This window comes from Sebastes umbrosus, chromosome 13 (assembly GCF_015220745.1).
Source record: "Sebastes umbrosus isolate fSebUmb1 chromosome 13, fSebUmb1.pri, whole genome shotgun sequence".
NCBI classification, from domain to species: Eukaryota; Metazoa; Chordata; class Actinopteri; order Perciformes; family Sebastidae; genus Sebastes; species Sebastes umbrosus.
In genome coordinates this window covers 31,681,107-31,704,009 of record NC_051281.1, presented here as the reverse complement: position 1 = coordinate 31,704,009, position 22,903 = coordinate 31,681,107, and the positions used below count along the sequence as shown (strand labels likewise).

General features: G+C 41.4%; 1 protein-coding gene across 5 annotated transcripts in view; it reads right to left on the bottom strand.

The window, feature by feature from the left end:
* Positions 1 to 22,903, bottom strand: part of col18a1a (collagen type XVIII alpha 1 chain a) — a 114,749-nt gene that overhangs the window by 14,634 nt on the left and 77,212 nt on the right. For 2 of the 5 annotated variants that reach the window (XM_037790033.1, XM_037790029.1), the window contains 17 exons: positions 17,812 to 17,893; positions 14,669 to 14,731; positions 13,627 to 13,757; positions 11,134 to 11,160; positions 10,656 to 10,862; positions 10,355 to 10,381; positions 7,976 to 8,038; positions 7,816 to 7,893; positions 7,645 to 7,695; positions 7,296 to 7,412; positions 7,101 to 7,163; positions 5,820 to 5,864; positions 4,876 to 5,007; positions 3,992 to 4,063; positions 2,162 to 2,188; positions 916 to 1,014; positions 34 to 69 (listed from right to left, as the gene is read on the bottom strand). In XM_037790033.1, coding sequence (XP_037645961.1) covers positions 34 to 69; positions 916 to 1,014; positions 2,162 to 2,188; positions 3,992 to 4,063; positions 4,876 to 5,007; positions 5,820 to 5,864; positions 7,101 to 7,163; positions 7,296 to 7,412; positions 7,645 to 7,695; positions 7,816 to 7,893; positions 7,976 to 8,038; positions 10,355 to 10,381; positions 10,656 to 10,862; positions 11,134 to 11,160; positions 13,627 to 13,757; positions 14,669 to 14,731; positions 17,812 to 17,893 — 1,320 coding nt within the window. The remainder of the gene's footprint in view (positions 1 to 33; positions 70 to 915; positions 1,015 to 2,161; positions 2,189 to 3,991; positions 4,064 to 4,875; positions 5,008 to 5,819; positions 5,865 to 7,100; positions 7,164 to 7,295; positions 7,413 to 7,644; positions 7,696 to 7,815; positions 7,894 to 7,975; positions 8,039 to 10,354; positions 10,382 to 10,655; positions 10,863 to 11,133; positions 11,161 to 13,626; positions 13,758 to 14,668; positions 14,732 to 17,811; positions 17,894 to 22,903) is intronic. The other 3 variants (XM_037790030.1, XM_037790031.1, XM_037790032.1) reach the window with 3 other exon arrangements.

The window sequence follows — 22,903 nt, the reverse complement described above, 5'->3', positions numbered from 1 at the left end:
TGAACAGATATTCAGGGGTAAAATGATATTCACCCTATCTCCTTTGTCACCACTGTTACCCTTTGGTCCCTGTAAAATTACAGAAGAATGAGACAAAAGATACATTAACAAAAGGTGAAAGCACTGTTTCATGTACACTATATGCTTGGCGTTCAAGTGGTTAAGTTGTGAGAACTTAAGCAACGGCAATATCAACGTTACTGTCTAGAAGCCACAGAGGCTAACAATTTAGCAAACTAGCAAGTGGGTACCATAATGACAGAGGAGAAAGATGAGGCCGTTGGGAATATCAACCTTTTCATCAGACATATTATAAAATTACAAGGAATTGTAATATACGGCTAAAATTACAATATATTCACTTATGTACCAACAAATGAACTTCCATGGCTTCCCCCATTTCTGACTACGTCACAAACACGTCACAACTCGAGAACTCTGAGCTTTCAGAAACTTTCACTTTTACAAGATCATGAATACCAGAAGAGGGGGGGGGGGGGGGGGGGGGGCGTTCATATGGACTCAACATTAGCATGACTTCAGGCTGCATACTGGGCTGTATTCCTCCAAAAAACATTTAGAACCCAGAATGTATTCAATACAAAGGACTTCCTTTATGGCCACAGGGGTAAATGACACTGACATAAACATTTGAGAATGCAACATATCTTTGCCCCATAGCTTGTTAGCTTATGATGTAAAACAAAAAAGACAGATACAAAAACAACAACCATTTCCTTTAAAGTCCAGTAGCCCTGTCTGTAGTGTAACATGGTTAACCAAATGCTCGGTTACATCACACAGGTTTCAAACATCCAACAATGTGTTAACACTATGACTTTTCAACAAATGTGTGACCTCTGGTATCCAGCTGGTGCATGAAATATTCTTATTAGTCATCTAGATCTACTTTACCTGAGGTCCAGGGAAGCCATCCAAACCTGGTCGTCCATCTCTTCCTGTAAGACCTTCACTGCCCTTCTGACCTGGTACACCAGGCAACCCAGCTTTACCCTGCCGAGGCACAGTCAAGATACACCAGTGACAAACTAAATTCAGTGAAACACAAAAACAAAGTTACTACGGCCCTGATCTGTGTGTTTTAGCAGCCTTGAGCGGCTTTTTGTAATTGTTTCCAATGAGAGTGAAGTGTTTTGCCCGATGCTTTTACATTGCGTTTTTCCGCTCTGGGCGCCTCATTTTTTTGCAGGAGCACCCTGAACGCCTGGAGTTGAAAAAAATTAAACTCAGAACAGAAAAGCGCCCAACGTCATTAGCATTTTTTTCTCATGGTGGGGACATTTGCTTGGTGCTCGGAGCTATTTGACTTTACCAACCGTAGTTACCATGAGCTGAACAGAAAACAGCAGGAGGCACTACTTGGAAATTTGGGTTAGCTGTTTTCATTAATTTAAACTGTACTATTAACTATAAGGTAAAGTTCATGGTTTGCCTTACGCTAACGTTAGCATTCATTCTGTGGTTACCTCGCAACACTAAAAAAAATAAAAAGACGCAGCAAACTGCAAGACATTTTTTACACCTGCAAAACCCGTTGTGTCTGATCAGGCCCTAACACATTACTGCCTGAAATATGAAGCGGTTGTTGTACTCCTGATCCCACTGAAAATCAACCCCTAACTCTACAGCTCTACGCAGCCTCCAGCTCTTCTCTGCTCATTGTTCTACTTTAGGCAGTCCGTACATGTATACAGCCCATGGAAACATGCTAACTTGGGTACACTTGTGCTGTGTTGCTATGAGTTTGTCTTTCTGCCCCCTTTATTTAAAGAATTCTACTTAATGAAATAGTCTATACTAATAATAAATTAATAATCTATACGTTTTTACATTTTATTCCACTGCTTCTTGTAGCATCTTATTTATTTTCCGTTTTGTTTGTGTGCTGTATTGTTTTTTTCCCATTTCTGTTTCTTTGCGACCTTATTTTGCCCTCAATCAATAAAGCTGCAGCTAAACACTCGCTATCGCCTTAGAGACCTTGATTCAGTCCCACGTGGCTGTACCTCACGCTGATTTCACACACTCAAAACGACAACCTTTTGATCCAATAGTTTGTTTTTAAAAATAGAAAAACCATGTTAGTTGGAGAAGTGGCAAGAGGACCAGATCATGACGGATTACGGGAAGAATTACTTACCGGAAGTCCAGGCAAGCCAGGAGAACCCTGAAAGCACACACATTAGCTTTGGTTATTGGCTAGCTTATGTACAGTATATATTCCTAATGTATTTGCTACAGCTTCCTACTAAAACATGTTTGACAGTTCAAGGTCTATATTTACAGACATGTAAAATATAGACCTGTACAAAATACATGCTATATTGTTTTTATAGGAATACTCTGTAATCAGATCATTTACAGAATGTATGGCAGCTATGCCAAATATGTTAGGCTCCAAATAAATAGTTTATTTCTATTTTTACTCTTTTTAAACCTGCAGTAGGCACACATGTTTTGGCATCATTGGGCAAAAATCCCATAATAACCTTTCAGCATATTGTAATTCAAGTGTTCTAAGAGAAAACTAGACTTCTGCTCCTCCTCATGGCTCTGTTTTCAGGCTTTAGAACATCTAGCCCGTGACGGGAGACTTTGACCAATCACAGGTCATTTCAGAGAGAGAGAGCGTTCCTATTGGCTGTTCATTCAATGGAGGCAGCTGTCAATCACTTGTGAACTCTGATGAGAGACTGTGCTCCAGCTGGTGGGCGGTGCTTGGTATTTCCTCAACTGATCTCAACATGGCTGCCGGGTCACAAACTTTCTCATTTTACAGCTAAACAGTACACTACAAGATGATTCTGAAAGCATCTGAGGAGAGAAATCGGCATTACAGTAACAGAATATTGATTCATATTTGATCAATGCTGCCTAGTTTGACCGTTTGATCAGAGTTTGTGAGCTTCACAGAGACGGCAAGGCTCCAGCTCTGCTCTGGTTGGATGTTTTCCTCCAGTCTGTGAAATCTTGCAGATACCATTAGGAGCACTGGAGGACACCGGAGGACAGCGGAGGACACAGAGACAAATGATTTTTTTCAGATTACCTGTCTCATGCACTACTGTCAGGATATAGTGACCGTTTTCTAAATAATAACTTTTTTGAATCATATTTGCTCCATGTCTACCCACTGCTGCTTTAGGTAACGATGATTGGTCAACAATTTCAATTACATTTTCAGATGAAATGCAAATAGTGCATGAGTGCTATTCTTTATGAGTGTGATGTTCGCTGTAGTGATGAACATTTCTTTTACTGCTTCAAGTTTTATAATTATGAAGCTTAAAGCGAAAGTTCAGACAGGAAGACCCTCTTTACACTCTCTCATTCACAACCTTTCTGTCTCTCTCTCTCTACTGGCTCCTACTCTATCAGCTGACTGTGGGTGGTTCACTCTTAGATAACCAAACAGATTCTACCACGCTCTCCATGAGCCAATCATATCGTTACTATCAGATTTTAAACTCTTCTCCTCTCTGCTGCGTCAGTTGTCTTTTCAGTGCGACTCGATGCAACCCGCCTCCACCCCGTCACCTCCAGTCTTCATCAGATTCAGTGTCCAGGCCTGCTCTACATCCCTTCATTAGATCTTCAGCTACTCCCTTCACCACCACCACCAGTGTTTAGACTCCAGAGGGGAATATACCTAATCTCATCACGGCATCACTACCCCCTTTGATATACTACGTCATGCTGGAGTCTAATCACCAAAGACTTTGCACTACTATACTATCATGTACCATGTAATAAATTATTGTTCATTCGATAGGGGGTCTCATTTAGATACCATTTGAATTTAAGAGCAAAATGGGAAACACTAATCTTATTTTCAGATTTTATTTTTCACAACTTCCTCTTGCTTGCACCTGATTCCGTCCTACCAATTGACAACTTGACCACAATTTAAAGCCACTGATCAGAGCTTAGATCTTGTAGTAAAAGTATTTCTTCAATACGCAGTACTGACCTGTCTTCCTTCAGGTCCTCTGATGCCAGGGAGTCCATTGCTGAAACCTCCACCAGAGCCCTCCATGTCATCCTTCAAACACAAACAAAGATTTTATGACAAACAGTCAAACAAAAGTGTTTCTTTGTTTTCTTCTGTCCCGTTTCATTTATTTTAAGGTGATCACCTCAGATGATTTACCTCACTGATATACACCGATCAGCCATAACATATGACAGCATGGGCACCCTGACCGGTCCCCATACTCAACAAACTGCTCCTCACTGTGTGTTCTGACACCTTTCTATCAGAACCAGCATTAACTCTTTCAGCAGTTTGAGCTCCAGTAGCTCTTCTATTGGATCAGACAACACGGGCCAGCCTTCACTCCCCACGTGCATCAATGAGCCTCGGGTCTGACCCTGTCGCCGGTTCACCGGTTCTCCTTCCTTGGACCACTTTTGGTAGGTCCTGACCACTGCAGACCGGGAACATCCCACAAGAACTGCAGTTCTGGAGATGCTCTGACCCAGTCGTCTAGCCAGCACTATCTGGCCTTTGTCAAAGTCAACACAAAGTTCAAAGTTCAAAATGTTCACTTGCTGTCTAATATCCCCCCACTGCCAGGTTCCATGGTAACCAGATAATCAATGTTATTCACTTGACCTGTCAGTGGTCTGAATGTCTGATCGGTGTTCATATTAATTGACCACAGCAATAGGCAATATTTTGGATTATCATTGAACATCTTTTCATATTTCCATTTTATCATTAGTTGTCCCCTGATGAACTGTCCCAGACAACAACATTACAGGTAACATCTAGCATCTTTTCTTATCTTTCACTGTGAGACTTTGTCAACTCTACCAAAAGGTATCACCACAAAACACTAATAGAGAACTTACAAATCCAACACGATAGCTTGATCCAGGAGGCCCGGGAGGCCCAGGTTGCCCAACTGGTCCGATGGGTCCAGGCAGACCAGCCAGTCCGGGCTCTCCTGAAGTTCCCGGTAAACCAGGGTCTCCTCCAGATCCCTGTAGGGTGAAATGACGGGCGTAAAATCAGTGCTAAGAATAAATGAAAAGCCTTCAAACTTAAATAAAAGCAAATAGGCTTATAAAGATGTCATCTTCAGTGAAGTGCATCTAACAATGGTAAAGTAGTGTGGATCTTTTAAATTCAATATCAGGAATCTCATGTATCCTGCTCAAAACCACTAATACCAGTGTCATGCAGCATTTAGTATGAATAAGTGTGGTTTAATAGTACGTAGGACCATTGAACTGCACACACACCATGCTCATTGTTCTGGGGCCAAATTCAGACGTCACCAGATGTTAAACCAAACCATAGCCAGTACTCAGATTAAACTTTAAGTCAAGTTTGTAGCAGACTATGTTTGACAAACATTTGCATATTGTTAGAAGACACCAATCCCCTTTGATGGCTGACATGCTGGAGCCCAGTTACCTGCAGATGGGAAGGCTTAGGAAAGTAGGAGGATAAATAGTGGGGCAGCAGGTTGGTGAGAAAAGAAAAGTAGGAGGTTGGCTGGAGAAATGATAGGGATGAGTAAATCTTTAGAAATAGTCGGATGAAAGTTGATATGTCATTCTAGTTATCCAATGGCCACCATTACACAGTTCTCGTATCCCAAAAACACATCACCAATTTACACTTGAATTCACGTACCTTGTTCTCAGGATTATGTCTTCTCTAATAAAGTTTACAACAAATAGGGCAATTTGCATGTAGTCATGTTTGGAGTGTAGATCTAAGTGTAAAGCGGTAGCTACTTTAAGGTAAAACTGAAAAAACAAAAAAAACAATTAGGGTCATAAATTACCTTCTCTCCAACTGCTCCTGGAAGACCCAACTCGCCTGAATCACCCTAGTGTAGGAAAGAGAGAAGGACAGAATATGTTAATAGAAATGTCAAACTTTGGAATTCTCTGTACTTATTTCTTTTGTGTCAGGAAATATAAACTATGATAATACTGTGGCTTATGTTTTTTTTTTTTATCATTTTTCAAAAGAAGATAAAACATTTTTGGACCTATTTGTGGAAATGGAGTCTGAGCTTCGATCCTCTGGGTGAGCGGTTCCCATGGCAACAGCTGACAGACATCTGAGAGCTAGCGTTTTAGCCCTTTATAGCCCACATAAATTGATACAAGCAGTTGTTTCCCCTTTTTAAACAAGCTCACATGTTGGTCATGTACGATTAGCAATTTACAGCATCCCTTTACAACATTTGAGAGGAATGATAGTGTTGAAGTTTTTCCCATATCAGGGGTCTCCAACATGTCGCCCACGAGCAACCAGTTGTAGTGACGTTTGAAAACCGGGACATTGGAGTGTTTTACAGATATTTGTCGGGACTCGGGACACGTCAGCTTAAAACCGGGACAGTCCCGAACAAACCGGGACATCTGGTCACCGTACCTGTAACCTCAGCACTCCATTCATTACCCAGAGATTCAAATTACAACACAAATCACAATACAGTAACATAGAGATTGCTGAAATTAGGACTGCAACTAACAATTATTTTCAATATTTATTAGACTGCCAATTATTTTCTAGATTAACCGATTAATCGTTTGGTCCATAAAAAGTCAGAAAAATACTCCCAGTTTCTCAAAGTCCAAAAACCCAAATATATTCAAATTAATATGATATAAAACAGAGAAACAGGAAATCTCCATATTTTAGAGGCTGAAAACGCAATTTTTGCCATTTTTGCTTGAAAAATTACTTTAACGATTTATCGATTATCAAAATGTTTGGCGATTATTTTTCTGTCGATCGACTAATCGATTTGTTGACTGATCACTGCAGCTCTAGCTCAAATCATAGATAGAACTAAGCAATGGCTAACAACATCGATCCACAGCTGGTTGACTGCCTGTGTGGCTGTTGGAACTGCAGTGATATGTTGTACTATATTAGTCAAATTACTAAGTAAGTATCAATTATTTTACAACAATCACCAGTGAAATGTACGGGTAAAACTGAATTTCAGTTGGACTTAGACAGATACATCTCATGTTTACACTATAACCACTATTGAGAAGCTTTCAGGGATCCTAAAAAATGACATTTTCTTAGTTTTGACAATCATTACCTTCTCTCCCTTGGGACCAGAAACTCCTGGGATGCCATCAGTACCCGGCCAACCAGCCAATCCCTAGAAAGATTTGGTTCAGGTATACAGTGGTTGTTGATTAGGTTAGACTCTACAGTCATTTGAATCACCATTCAGAGGGTTTAGAGAATTATTTGGCTAATGGTGTTGAGAGACAAACACATTGACACCTACAGGTTGACCGGGAGCCCCGTCCTTTCCTGGTGGTCCGAATGCCCCAGAACTTGATGCTGTGCCTGCTGTAGATGGAAGACCGGGGGGACCAGGGGGACCTGGTAGGCCAGGCGGTCCCTACAACAAAAATAAAGAATCCTTTAGCATACTGCAGATTTCCTGTAATCTATGGTGTCTTTTGCAGATCTACATTTTTAGCTGTATATCAGATGAATGTCTACAGAAACAGAAACGTCTTTCACCAACAATTTTATCTTCTTTGCTGGTTACAGTCGTACAGCAACACAGATGATATCCTCCACTACATAGTTGTTACTGTTGAGAGTACTAAAATTTGAATCCTTCTCACCCGAACAGATTCCAGATCAGGGAACCCTGAGCCTTCCATGTCAACAAAAGTCTGAAATACATGAAATGGTATCAGTTGTATTCAACAAATGTGTCATGAAGGCAGGCAGTCTGCTGATACAAGTTGTGCATAAACATTTACAGCATGTGACCGAAGCCAAGAAGAACTCACAGGTCTGAGTCCTGGTCCTGGGGGTCCCGGAGGTCCTGGGGATCCCCTGGGGCCAGGTTGACCCTCTCCACGGTCTCCCTGTAGGCACGAGGTCCATTATTGTAATAATAATAATAATAATAATAATGTGTTTTTCTGTTGATGTAAGTGAGCATCTCACCTTCTCTCCTATAGGTCCAGTGTCACCTGGGGTTCCTGGGAAGCCTGGAGGTCCATCAGAACCCTGTGTTGAGGAAACAAAAATGTTAGGGCACTCATGGTTTTAACACAAGCAAAATCTCAGTGTAAAGGAGTAGCTATCTACTAAGTGTGCTCCCGTCAGGATTTTTGGGGCCGATCGCCGATCACCGGAAGCAGCATTAGCCAATACCGATCACAGGTAGGGCTGGGGCGATTCATCATCGCAATCGACGTCATTGATTGCGTTCGCCGCGTTGCAAGAATGGCTGCGCCCGGTCAAAGCATGGAGAACAAGCTGCAGCTAAAAAAATACTCGCTCACAATCCTCTAAAGTGTGGAAGTATTTTAAACAGAGACCCAACGATGTGGTACTCTGTAAACTCTGCAGATTGGAAATGGCTTATCACAACAGTACAACTGCTATGCACCAACACTTGAAGTGAAAGCATCCCGGTGCACTTTGTCAAAACGGCAGCTGCAGCAAAACAGCACTGTCCTGTTCACTTTCTGTCCCCACCAAAGCATGACCTATTCGGATTATCAACACGCAGAACGTGTTTCTGATAGAAGTGCTCACTTCAAATTGTAAATGTGTCTTCATCACCCCCCATGTTAAAAGTCATTTTGGCACCGCTGCTGTTATGGTACCGTAACGTTACACCATGCGTCATCTAACGTTGTTATTCAGCCGTTTCATATTTTCTGTTTACTGTGACCACGGGCGGATTATGAGACAATGGACCCCTGGGCACAGACATGCAGAACGTATTACACGTATAAATCCGGGTCGGTGTCTCATGCGCGCTCGCGTGTGTCTACGCTGTTCAGACTCAGACTCCAACACAAACTAAAGTGAAGCACCAAAACCTCTTGGTTGTATCTAGTGAAGCCCGTCTGTTAAACAGTGTTGGCTGCGGTCGGAGGACGCGGGGGAAACCGTAGCTTTGGTCTCCAGGACCGGAGTCTCTGCTGTACTCTGCTCCTCTGCTCCTCTAGCTGCCTTCACTCACACACCGCGCTCGTTCTCACTCTCTCGCTCCACTCTCACGTGCATGTGCGCTCACTCCACACTGCAGAAGAGTTAGTTTAGCTCTGAGAATATCTAGTGAATGTACAGTAGACGTTTGTGCAGAAATAACTACTGCAGCTCCTCCAGACCAACAGAGGTTTCCCGTGTCTTGTGAAGTGACGGGGTTCCGCAAAGAGAAACGTTATCGTCTCCGACCAAAACTCCGGTGTCTCTCCTGTTCCCTCCGGCCGCGGTCGGGAGGCTGAGGCAGGAAAAGCCAACACTAGGATCAGCACTGATTCATGGAGAGACCTTCGTCTGGTCAGCTAACATTACTGCCAAGCAGCTGAAATATAGAGTGATATTGTGCTTTTAGCTGACGTGTGTCGCCTCACTGTTTTGTCGGATGCTCGCTCACATTCGCGTAGCATGTGCACACGGGCGAGCGCGAGCAACAGGACGCTGAATTTCGTTGACATAACGGCCACAGGTGTCGCTGTTACAACCAATTTCTGATTCTTACAAACAGTCCCTTTAAATAATTTGTGTGATTTTTTATATTGCACTGACTGAAGTCAGGCTGGTATTTATTTGCTCGTACTTACTGCGTATTACTCAAGTGATGAAATAAATCCATGTCATAACCATTTTAAGTTTTAAGTCAAGTGGTCACAAACTTTCTCATTTCACAGCTAAACAGTACACTACAAGATGTTTCTGAGAACATCTGAGGAAAGAAATAGGCATTACAGTAACAGAATATTGATCCATATTTGATCAGCGCTGCCTAGTTTGACTGTTTGATCAGAGTCCGTGAGTGATTGACAGCTGCTCAGAGACGGCAAGGCTACAGCTCAACTCTGATTGGTTGTTTTCCTCCGGTCTTTGAAATCTTGCAGATGCTGTTAGGAGCACCGGAGGACACAGAGGAACATGATTCATTTTTAGATTACCTGTCTCATGCACTACTGTCACGATATAGTGACCGTTTTATAAAAATAACTTTTTTTAATAATGTTTGCTCCATTTCTACCAACTGCTGCTTTAAGTATTAAAATTAATAGATGGGGCAGCAACATGGGCAACATATTCCACTCACAATTTCAGTGAAGTCATTTTAGCAACGCTTAGAGAAATTGTCTCGTATGTTTTGCATCACCTGACTATCTCTTCTGATCGGCCTTTATAGACACCACCGATCAAACTATTTAGAACGAATATCAGCTGATAACGATCGGAGCACCCTTACTTTCTACTTCAACAATCCATCATCACATAACCTTTTGACAGTTGATAAGAGTTCAAGTCATTTGTCAGTGGTATTGTGAAGAAAACAAACCAAAAACTTACGGGATTTCCATCCTCGCCAGGATCGCCCTGTGAGAATGAAATGAAGAAATACACGTCCTCTGAGACACATTTGTGATTTGGGGTTATTAAAATTGATGTGACAATTCTTATTTCCAATTACACCTATATATATATATATATATATATATATATGTACATATATATAACGATTTTTTTCGATTTTTTTTCTTAGACTCTCAACAGAACATGTAACAGGAGATCTTGCTTCAAGTTCAACAACCACAGCACATCTGTTGTGTTTAGTGTTTTCATGTAAAGAATTCAACTGTAGTCTACTAACTGGCTCTCCATCAGCTCCTGGTGGTCCCTGGGGGCCCGCGGCACCTTGTGATCCAGCTGGACCTCGGGGTCCGGGGACTCTGGAAGCAACTGAGCCGTCACTGTCGACTGAAAACTCGGTCGCGGGCCCTGGAGGGCCGGGGGGACCGGGTATCCCAGAGGGGCCGGGCTCTCCCTTCTTGCCTTGGTAGCCAAAGCCTGCACTGCCCTGGAGATATAGACGGTAGTGACTAAAGCTTTTCCATATTTGTAAATTCAGGGTGGACCTGGATTATTTTATAGCGATGACCAGAAATCCGTGAACAGTGAAATCAACACCACTGATGTCCCCTATTTGAATGTTGTAGCATTCCCCTCCTGGTGAGGGATCATGACGTATCATATAGATCTTTGTTCTGTTTGTACAAGACACCTAAAACTTCATTCTACAGGAGGTGACTCAAATCAAGGAGCCATACCTGAGATCATCTCTAACTTACCTTTGATCCCTTTTCCCCTGGTTCTCCCTGAAAATGAAAGGAGAAACAGTGCCAAGTCAGTGCCAGCAGTCTTCACTGGCTGTCGCATGTGACATGCATAGCCTACTGTATCCACAGACACATCCACTTGTTGGAGAACTTTACCTAATGCCCTTCACATTGAGTGTACACACTTCCATTAAGGGTGGCACCCTTAGACATATATACATAGACGCCGCATTGACTCCTGGATCATACGTCAACGTGGGTGCCATATTGGACAGGGCAAGACTGACCCATCAACAAATACAAGTGAACGGGGGAGCTGCCGTTTTTCTGGATAAAAAGCACTATAACGTCTACATTTCTCAACCGATTTCAACGAGTCGTTTTATATTCAAGGGTTTATGATCTACGAGGAGTAACGTAAGTAAGTAATTTGGTGAAAAACTGTTCAATACGTTAATGTCACTGCTTCCGGTTCATGGATCAGCGGTCTGTCCTTCGATATGGTGGACTCAATCAATTATTAGGTCATTATTAAAAACTAGTAGGCTACTATCATATCACATTTTACTTTAAGCATTTTACACATTAACAACTGTTCAAGTTAACGTTACATCTTTACAAAACGTTTGCTTCTGTAACATCAGATAAGAGCTAGCTAACGTTCATTATTGTTAGCTGATCGATATCGGCTAATGTTAGCTAACGTTCATTATTGTTAACTAATCCATATCAGCTAATGTTAGCTAACATTCATTATTATTAACTAATCCATATCAGCTAATGTTAGCTAACGTTCATTATTATTAGCTAATCCATATCAGCTAATGTTAGCTAACGTTCATTATTGTTAACTAATCCATATCAGCTAATGTTAGCTAACGTTCATTATTATTAACTAATCCATATCAGCTAATGTTAGCTAACGTTCATTATTGTTAGCTAATCCATATCAGCTAATGTTAGCTAACGTTCATTATTATTAGCTAATCCATATCAACTAATGTTAGCTAACGTTCATTATTGTTAGCTAATCCATATCAGCTAATGTTAGCTAACGTTCATTATTATTAACTAATCCATATCAGCTAATGTTAGCTAATGTTCATTATTATTAACTAATCCATATCAGCTAATGTTAGGTGGTTGATGTTCATATCTAACATGATATCGTGAAACATGAAATGTACGAGATGTAGCAATATGTGTCTAATATTGCAAACAATAAAAGTGATGGCATGTCTTGGTTAACAATTACGCTATAATATTATTCTGTTTTTAATAATTTCTTTATTATCACCATTATTTCAATAAATTCAGATCATCACTAATATTATTATACTAATATATATTGTTACCATTATTTATTTATGTACTACTATTTGCCTGTTATTGTGATTGCTCGTATTAGTAAGTAGCCTACAGTATATAATAGTAATATCAGTAGCAGTGTTAGCGGTAGCCTATAGACTGAAAGCATGATCGCTAAAACAGAGGAAGACATTTCATTATATTATATTATATTATATTATATTATATTTTATTTTATTATATTATATTATATTATATAGGGACCTCTCTACAAGTATTAACCTTAAACAAGAAAAATAAGCCAAAGTCATACTTGACAAATGTGAGTTTTAACAATTCTTCTGATAAATGAATTCTTTTCTATCAGGTCAGTAATTTAGTTCATGTCAGCCTACGGTGCACACTCGTCTCCTGTGTGTTTGGCAGAGATTAGAGCTCAACTATCCAGATTCTAAGTAACTGGAGACAAAACTTTATTTTTCTACTCCACGTAGATCATAAACCCTTTAATATAATATCAACTCATTGATAAGTAGACGATAGGGTCAGCCCCCCTGTTCAGTACGGGCTGAAGCGTCCAATGCGGCGTCTATGCTACGGTGGCACAAGTGGAAGTTTAATTCTGCAGTTACAGAGATACACTCAAATGTCTGTATTAAAATCTTTAGAAATATATTACCAACCCTTAAAACAATACACCTTAGCCTAATCATAACAGAAACATAACTTCTGTTGGTCAATAGAAATAAGTAGGTGCATACCACCTTGTTTGTGTAACTTGCTACTTAGTTTGTATTTTACTGTAATGTTTGGTCTTTATGGTTCTTATTTACATTTCTTGGTGCCTTGGATTTTTTATTTGTTTTACTCAGCTATATTGTAAATGAAGTCTCTACCTTAATGGATGAGTTCAAATAAAGGTTGAATGAAGGAATGAATATGCTTGCATAAAATTAGGACTTGCAGCTCCCTCTAGTGATCCTTTGGGACATTTCACCAAAGCTCATATCACTGCTGTTACTACCCCTGCTCTTGTCCTCGCTCGTGCTTTTATCTGCTAACCCGCTGCCCATTGCAACCTTCACAAGGACAAACTACGGCATCATCAGTGTGTCCCACCCGTCACACTGCATGACAAGATGACTCATACAGGTGTTCCATCCACTATCAAAGTAGATTTTATAAAAAGATCCAAACCTTGTCTCCACGGGCTCCACCTCGTGAGCTGGAGCCCGAGCCAGCCTCCCCCTTCGGCCCGATTGGACCCCTGTCTCCTTTTAGTCCTGTATCCCCACGGTCTCCCCTTTCTCCTTTAGCCCCAACTGGCCCTGAAAACAACGACAAAAGGACAGAGTCATTAATGCCCTCGTGAAAAGACCTTTCAAAAATGATTAATGATTGTATCCCACATCCCAAACAATAAACAGGACCCAAAAGATGAGGAGAGAAGAGGAAAAGAAAATGACTTTTTGCTTGATGGAGCAAGAATCCCAGTATGTGTGTTGCTGTAATTTAAAGGCCATGTGAAGGTTTTGAGGTGGTAACTGAATACACCTTCCCACACCTGCATGCACTACTGTATATATTCTGGTGTGACCTTAAACTCTTCCCACAGAATGTGTCACTTTCAGCTGAGCCTGTATGAAATGTAACCCACTTCCTCAGCTGTATAGAAGTCGCACACCGCCCCTGACATGCACAGCAACATGATGTCCGCTTCAAGAGGGTTTCAGGGTTTGAGTTTAGCAATGGAATAATGGAACCCATGCCTCTGAACGGATACATAAGCATGGTATATTCACTGAAAAAACGAATGCCACATATCAAAGCATTAGTAACTTAAGCTAATATGTAATATTTCCCAATTCTTGTCCATTTTAAGAAATACAAATTAATGTGAAGATCTACCAAAATTCTCTCTTACTCTCTATTTTCCTCTCTCAAATCTGCTCTTCTATTTCCTCTTTGTGTATATTTTTCAGAGGATTATAGCCTGATCGGCCCAATTTTCCATCCCCCTGGCTTAAATACCAACATGTCCGCCACCCTGCGTGAATTCAAAAGCATAAAGTAGACAGATTCATGCATGCTTGTGCTTGCGTGCCTTTGAAATCCATGTGAGGTCCTGCATGAGGAGTCCACATGAGGCAGGCAGAGCATCAGACCAGAGAATATAAAAAGGGAGTAAAACACAGGAGATTTGGATTCCTGTCTCTGTGGATAACCCCCCTCGACCCACCTGGTGACCCAGGAAGTCCGGGCCTGGACTCCACAGAGACTGAAACGTGCTGGGAGTCACTCGCTGAACACAACGCAAAAGACAGTGTTAAATTAAGAGTCCAGATGAACATTATTTCAAGTCAGTTACATGGTTGATCCAGGACCTGAGGTGAGCTATTTTGTCCATTCAGTCATGATGATGTTTGAGTCTGGTCTGTTTTTCTGTTTGTTCAACAAGGGACTTGACCTTTTAAGCATTTCAAAAGATTCTTCTTTTAAAGTTTTTTCTTTAGTATGTAAGTACAGGTAAGTAATCATTCCAAGTAATATTTGATCCAAAGTGAAATTGACCAGATCCTGGTTACCCTGGTGATGCACTCCACAAGATGCTGTGTCTTTGTCCTACAATTGATGCAAGCACTGTACATGATCTTAACATACAGTATAGCACATCACAGACCTTTTTCTAATCTTCTTCCCAGTTTCTAAATACATTTTCAAGTCAGAGTATTTGAAGATTCAGCGCTTTTTGGAATTTTCTCTTTAACACAAAACAACTTTTTTTTCTCTCTATGATGAGCTGACATTAGCATCCCATAATGAGTACTGAGTTCCATAGCGTGCTCCATCAAAGACCTACGTTGTATTTTGCATTAGTGTTGGTGCTTTATTTCAAGTGTAATATTGTTATATACAGTATATTTGTATACTATATATTGCGGACAATGCAACCATCAGGTTCCAAACCAAAGCATCGTGCCTCGGTAGATCAAATTGAGACTGCTTGAAACATTCATGCCTCTACCACCTGATGGTGCCAAAGTAAGACATTTTTAAATCTCACAGGCTTTAATCGTATTTACATGATACAGTTTGACACATTTCCCACTGGAATACCATGTGCAATATAGAAAACAGAGTACATAGAAGATACAAATCTGTTTCACATTCTCTGTGGGTTAATCACAGAGTAAGATTGGGATTCAATATTTGTGGGGATTTAATTATTATTGTTTATTTTGAAATAGGGCTGTCAAAGTTAAAGCTGCAGTAGGCAGTATATTTCTGGCATAATTGAGCAAAAATTCCATAATAACTTTCAGCATATTGTAATTCAAGTGTTCTGAGAGAAAACTAGACTTCTGCTCCTCCTCATGGCTCTGTTTTCAGGTTTTAGAACATCTAGCCCGTGACAGGAGACTTTGGCCAATCACAGGTCATTTCAGAGAGAGAGCGTTCCTATTGGCTGTGCTCCGGTCATGTGACCGGAACTTGGCGTTCCTTCACCAGATTTCACATTGGCGGCGGCGTCACAAACTTTCTCATTTTACAGCTAAACCGTGCACTACAAGATGATTCTGAGAACATGCGAGGAGAGAAATAGTCATTACAGTAACAGAATATTGATTCATATTTGGTCAGCGCTGCCTAGTTTGACCGTTTGGTCGGAGTTCGCGAGTGATTGACAGCCGGCTCTCATAGACAGCAGATGGAAAGCAGACCTCAAATCAGCTCTGATTGGTTGTTTTCCTCTGGTATGTGAATTCTTGCAAATTTAGGGAGCACCGTAGGACACCGGTGTCCTCCACCGGTGTCCTACGCTGGAGGACACCGGAGGAGAACACCGGAGGACACAGAGGCACATGATTTTTTTCAGGTTACCTGTTTCATGTACTACTGTCAGGATATAGCGACCGTTTTATAAAAATAACTCTTTTTAATTACATTTGCTTTAATCTCGCCTACTTCAGCTTGAAAACGATAATAATGCGTTAATGCAAATTTGTTTTAACGCCACTAATTTCTTTGTGTTTCTCGCATTAACGCATGCCCACTTTATGATAATCACATGCAGGTTGGGGCAAGTTAAGTCAGCACACTGACACACTGACAGCTGTTGTTGCCTGTTGGGCTACAGTTTATTGGGCTGCATTTATGCTAAATGCAGTACCTGTGAGGTTTTCTGAACAATATCTGTCATTGTTTTGTGTTGTTAATTGATTTACAATAATAAATATATACATACATTTGCAAGCAGCATATTTGCCCACTCCCATGTTGATAAGAGTATTAAATATTTGACAAATTTACCTTTAAGGTACATTTTGAACAGATAAAGAATGTGCGATTAATTTGCAATTAATTGCGATTAACTATGGAAAATCATGTGATTTATTGTGATTAAATATTTGAATCGATTGACAGCCCTATTTTAAAAACATGAACATCTTTCTGCTCCAATTGAAAGCTGCAGCAATGAAAATTCTGTAATTAAATACACACACAGAGACCAACACCGGCACCGACACTTCAGTGCTCATCACAAATGCACTATGCATTACTCAAATGCATTGGTATTGTTTACAACTTCCAGAACACTTGTATATAAACATTTTATTTTTATATGTATTTTATTGTTGGTTCCTGGCTGTTATTTCTATTCTGTGTAAGTACTTTGAGAGAGCTACATAAAACCGGAGTCAAATTCTATGTATGTATGTAATGAGAGCCTTCCAACTTCTACTGGGGCAGCTGTGCCTCAGAGGGTAGAGCAGGTCGTCCACCAATCGGAAGGTCGGTGGTTTGATCCCCGGCTGCTCCAGGTCACATGTCAATGTGTCCTTGAGCAAGACACTTAACCCCAAATTGCTCCCGAAGGCATAGCCATCGGTGTGTGAATGAGTCTTTAGATTAGATCATGATGGGTAAAGTTGGCACCTTAGTGTGTGTGTGTGTGAAGACTAGAAAAGCGCTATATAAAAGCAAGTCCATTTACCATTTACTGCATTAATCCTTATATCCACTAGATGGAGACATGTGTCAGTGAATCTGTATGTAGCAAGCTCTGACTAGCTCAGCTATGCACATTCAAGGAATATGAACTCTGCAACACCATGTGCTGTCAGAAACATTCCCCTCCGTACCCAATAGGTGAGCTAAGTCACGCGTTAGCATTTGGAAGTACAACATCTATTTTCCATGTTTCAAAGTAAAACTTTAAATTCATTAAATACAGTGATATTTGCAAAATAGCAAGGGGCAGATCCAAAGGTTCTGATCTCTCTCTGCTAGCAGAATGGTCTAAATGAAGGACTGTGAGTGGTCTTTAAATAAAGAACTAAATTCCGTCTCTTTCAAGAGGATTTCACTGTGTCAACTCACCCGTTTCTCTTGCAATTGTCACCTCGTCTGTCCTGGTCAGTGGTGGCTGCTGAATGGGCCGGGAGGATGGAGGAGTAGTCTGCTGGACAATAATCATGCAACAGAAAGAGATACATATTTAAAAAGGGCAATAAATGGCATTTACTGGAAGCCTGCTCTATATTGTATGGCTCCGTTTCCACTGGTATCCCCCTTACATTCAAGAAACAATGCAAAAGCCATGTCACTGCATGGGAAAAATAGGCAATGTGTTGAATTCAATCGCACTAATGTTTACAGTTTGTGTAGCCAAAGCTCTCCTCCAAACTAACAAGGTTGTTTCCCAGCTCTACACGAAGCCTTTTAGACCGGGTAAACATGATTGAGTCAACATGTGCAAACCAAGAAGAGAACTAAACTTTTTCATCATTTTTTTGGCAAATCGTTATTGTTTCCAGTAATTGCAGTCTATGTGTTATCGCTGTCAGACATCTCATTCCTGGGCCCTGATGCAAAACTCCTCTTTATGTGAACATTATTAAGGCTGTCAGGAACACAGCTTCCAGTCTATCATGATGATCTAGCCTGCTGTTGAAAAATGTCATTATAATGACACCCAGAGAACAATAACTGAAGCTGTATCCCAAATCATTCACTCTTTCCCTACTCCCTACTCACTATCCTATAAATAGTCCTCGGTTAGTGACCGTCCTCATCCACTGCTTTTCACTATGCATTGTGGGATACTTTGAGACATTTATATAGGGTATAATAATTCTCCCTAGATATATGGACAGCACTAAAAAATGGCAAACTCACTATATAGTCCACTATAGAGTGCTCCATGGATGACGCATTTTTCTAGGCCAACCAGGAAGTTAGCATCGCCCTGGTTCCCTCAACAAAAACCCAATGGGATTGTTCCATTGGGTTTTGGATTATTGCAGCAAATAAGCTCTGTGCAAACACACATTATGATACTTATACGTTTGTTCAGCAAGAAAATCTCCACAAATGAACACTACTACAATCGGTAGAAGTAAAAAGCTAACGTTAGGCTATAAACGAACTACACTACAGTCGCATGAAAGCGAGTATACACAACGATGCTCTAAAGGCGGACGAGTCGGCGTGATGGCGTTTAGTAGTCTCATTTAGCCACTTGTTAGCAACCGCCATTTTACGTAAAGGCTTCAAAATTCACGGGTGATATATTTATTGATGTATTTTATGTCATAGAGTAAAATGTTAAATGTCTTCAGCTTGTGTTAACCACAGACCTGATTTCAGTCATCTAACTAAAAACACATTGACTTCCTGACGAGGGAACCAGAAGTGCTAAAATGCTAACTCATTTCTGGGTTTGAGGACTCATTCCTGTAGCTCTCTATACAGTGAGCAGTGAGTGATTTCACACACAACCTTAATTTGTTGCAATATAAAGGGCATACACAAACCTTCATTAGTATTCATCTGTGTGTATGTGCGTGGTCATCTCATTGCTGCTGATCCAAACCCCATTTTAAACCTACACAACTAAACTAGAAAAAAAACCTTTTTGAATAAAAGGGGTTGAACTAAGGAAAGGATATGGAGTGTGCGTGTTAGTGTGCGTACCCCTCATCACATTTCTGCCCAGCTTTTATTTTGCATTAACAAATCAAATTCATTGTTTTGTCAAAATAGCTTAATCTATTTAGAAAGTATGCTTTTTGTGTACCCTATTTGGTTAAGTGTCTTTGTGAAAAAAGGAAAGACAGGTCAGTGGACCAACAATCCTCCGTCACTAACAACACAGCAGCGCTGAGAGAAGCAACAGGAGTTATTGAAGGTCGGGGGAGGGGGTGGGGTCACTTCTGCTCCCAAACACTGCCTTTGGGCAAAAACTAGAGAGGGGGAGGGAATAATGCAAATACCCCCCCGTCTGTAACTCATTCTTCACCGGTGACACACCTTGAATTGTCACCTGTGGAATTCAAGAGAAGAGTGGGATGAAGAATGTAGGAGAGTAGGCGGCTGAAGGGGCAAAGTGAAGCCACTGTTGATAATTAACCAGTTCCCTTTCTGAGGAATTCTCCCCCGTGTTGCACGGCACTGGCTATGCTAAGAATTTGGCCAGACCACTAATGACTGTTCTAAGTTGATATATGTATTAATGTGATAAAGAATACCCTGCTTGTTCACTCCTTTACTCATTCATCATAGCTGGGGTTGAAGGGTGGGAGGCTCCGATCTTTAGAACATAGTGTTGATGGATTTGAACCACACGACCCCCTGAATCTAAGAGCAGGTATGCAGCTCCCTCGGCAATGAACACAATTATTCCACCTCTGCAACGGTGTTTTTTTTTCTTTTTTTCAGTGCATGTGCTATGAAGAATCACAGAGGGAACTGACTGGATTCCTTGTGGTTGATCTTAGGATGAAAGAAAAACAGCAACCATGGTCTGACTCTCATATGTTTGACTCTTATTGGCTTTTGCATAATAACGTGGAATCAGGCTTCAAAAAAATAAAATTGAACAGAAACAATCACATCTGTTCCCCAAACATTGCTGCGTTTCAATAAGACTTAAAGGTGCAGTGTGTAGGATCTGGCGCCATCTAGCAGTGAGGTTGCAGATAGCAACCAACTGAAATTTCTCCCTGTGTGCCGAGCGTGTAGGATAACTACGGTGGCCGGCGCGAAAATGAGAGCCAGTGTTAGGTTTGTCCGTTCTGGGCTACTGTAGAAACATGGTGGTCGGCTCCGTGAAGACGACCTGCTCCCCATGTAGATATAAACGACTTATTCTAAAGTAACGAAAACACAACCATTCTTAGTTTCAGGTTATTATACACTAAAGAAAACATACTTAATATTATATTCCATTTCTGCCAATAGATCCCCCTAAATGTTACACACTACCTTTAAACCAGGGATGCACCGATACCAGTATCAGGTATCGGGTCCGATACTGTACTCATGTACTCGTACTTGTAAAATGGCACCCTTTACGGCAGCGTTAACCTCTCGTCACTATCTTTCGGGTCCTATCGCACGGGCTCACGCTCCACCTCCCCGACGGTGCGGGCGAGACGGGCCAGTGATGCGCTTGACCCAGCGGGGCCGGGATACCACCTCAGCCAGCCCTCACTTTCATTGTGTCATGGGGTTGTGCTTGCATCCTCACTATCGCCGCAGACCCCTGGCGCCTTTTACGTGGGCTGAGCCCCGCCCTAGGGGCATGACGCGGTTGGGGCGCACTAAGGACAGTCCGCCCCGGTGACACTTTGTCCACGGCCCCGGGAAGTACCTTCGCCCCGAGCCTTTCCAAGCCGACCTAGAGCTGGTGGCGGCGCACTGCCTCGTATGTGGGACTCCCCAGTCTGCCGTGTGTCGCTCACACCCTCCAGCTGGCTGTTAACGAGGGTCTTTTGGCACAGAGAAGTACTCGTATCGGTACTCGGTATCGGCGAGTACCCAAATGTAAGTACTTGTACTTGTACTCGGTCTGAAAAAAGTGGTATCTGTACATCCCTACCTTAAGCGCATGCTAAATGCAAAACTTGCCCCTCTGCCAATCAGTTGGCTGTTTTGTAACAATCAGGTTAACAGCTCTTGTTAGCACTAACAAACCCTGCTCAGAATGTTTGTCATTTGGAGCAGATGCAATCGATCCTACATCTTGTTTAAAACAGGACGTGTGGCATAAAAAAATAGGTTCTTTCTAATAATTAGTACAATAGACAAGTGAAAACGATGAACAATAATACTGAATATTTAATAAAAACAATAAGGAGCTCTTTTAAAAGCTAAAATCAGGAGTTAGCACAAATAAATGCTTTGTGCAGAGGGGAAACTATTGAGCTACTCATTTATGTGTATAGACTAATTAATATCATAATGTTAATGATGTTATTTCTTTCATTTGAAAATTGAATTGTCTCCATTTGATAACAATGCTCTTCACGTGCCTAGTCTGATAGTCTGTAGATATGTATTCTATAGATGAGATATATTTAATAAAATACAGTTGTACAGACAGAATACAGTAGAACACAGAAGCTGTTTCCATGCTGCGAGGCAGACCAGCGCTCACGTCTGCCTGTCTATTCACATGAGGAGTGCAGAGACCCGCGAATCCAAGCGGGACGTCAGTTGGGTAGGAGGTCCTTCAATGTGGCCCAGACCACCTCTGAATGTGGTCTGAGTGATCGGATCTCAGTGCGTCCTCAATGCGACTTGAGTGTGTTCACACCTGTACTTAGAGCTGTCCACTTGTGATCACTGAGGACGCATGTTGATACCAGGTCTGAACAGGGCCCATGTTGATACCAGGTCTGAACAGGGCCCATGTTGATACCAGGTCTGAACAGGGCCCTTGTTAATACCAGGTCTGGACCCGGACAGGGCCCTTGTTGATACCAGGTCTGGACCCGGACAGGGCCCATGTCAAGTCTCCTCAGTTTTTTGACTGCAAACCTCAAGTCAAGTGGAGTCTTTAAGCATTCAGGTCTCAAGTCAAGTGGAGTCTTCAAGCATTCAGGTCTCAAGTAAGTTGAGTCTTATAGCAGACAAGTCAAGTAGCAAGTCCTCATATTTGCGAGTCCAAGTGTCAAGTCTACATCTCTATGAAGAGTATAACTTTGAATATATAACATTCATAAATGTGTTCACATTACAAACAACACTTCTTAACAGGACATTACAGACAACTGCTTATAAGAACTACGTTAGAGTTCTGCTCTTGGAACATTTCCTCTTTGGGCTTCATGCTGAAGGAGACACTTCAGACTCCAGCAGTGACACTGTTCAGGGTGACTGACTAGCTCTGTCATCTATCATCAGGAATTACAGGATGACAAAATGGAAAGTTTCACTTCTACAACTCTCCCTGTGTAACTGGTCTCTGCCCAGACCTGCCTTAATTGCAGTGGTTGGACAGTTGTGCAGAGTGTGGGTTCTACTGTCTGTGAACATCGGATGGAAAAATACGGGCAGGTAGACATTACATGCCAGCTGTTGTCTTTTACATTGCATGCTACATGATAACCGCCTACTGAACAGATGGAAAAGCCCCTTATAAAAGTTGCAGAGTATATGGCAGTAATGATGCAGAGACTTCCGACTG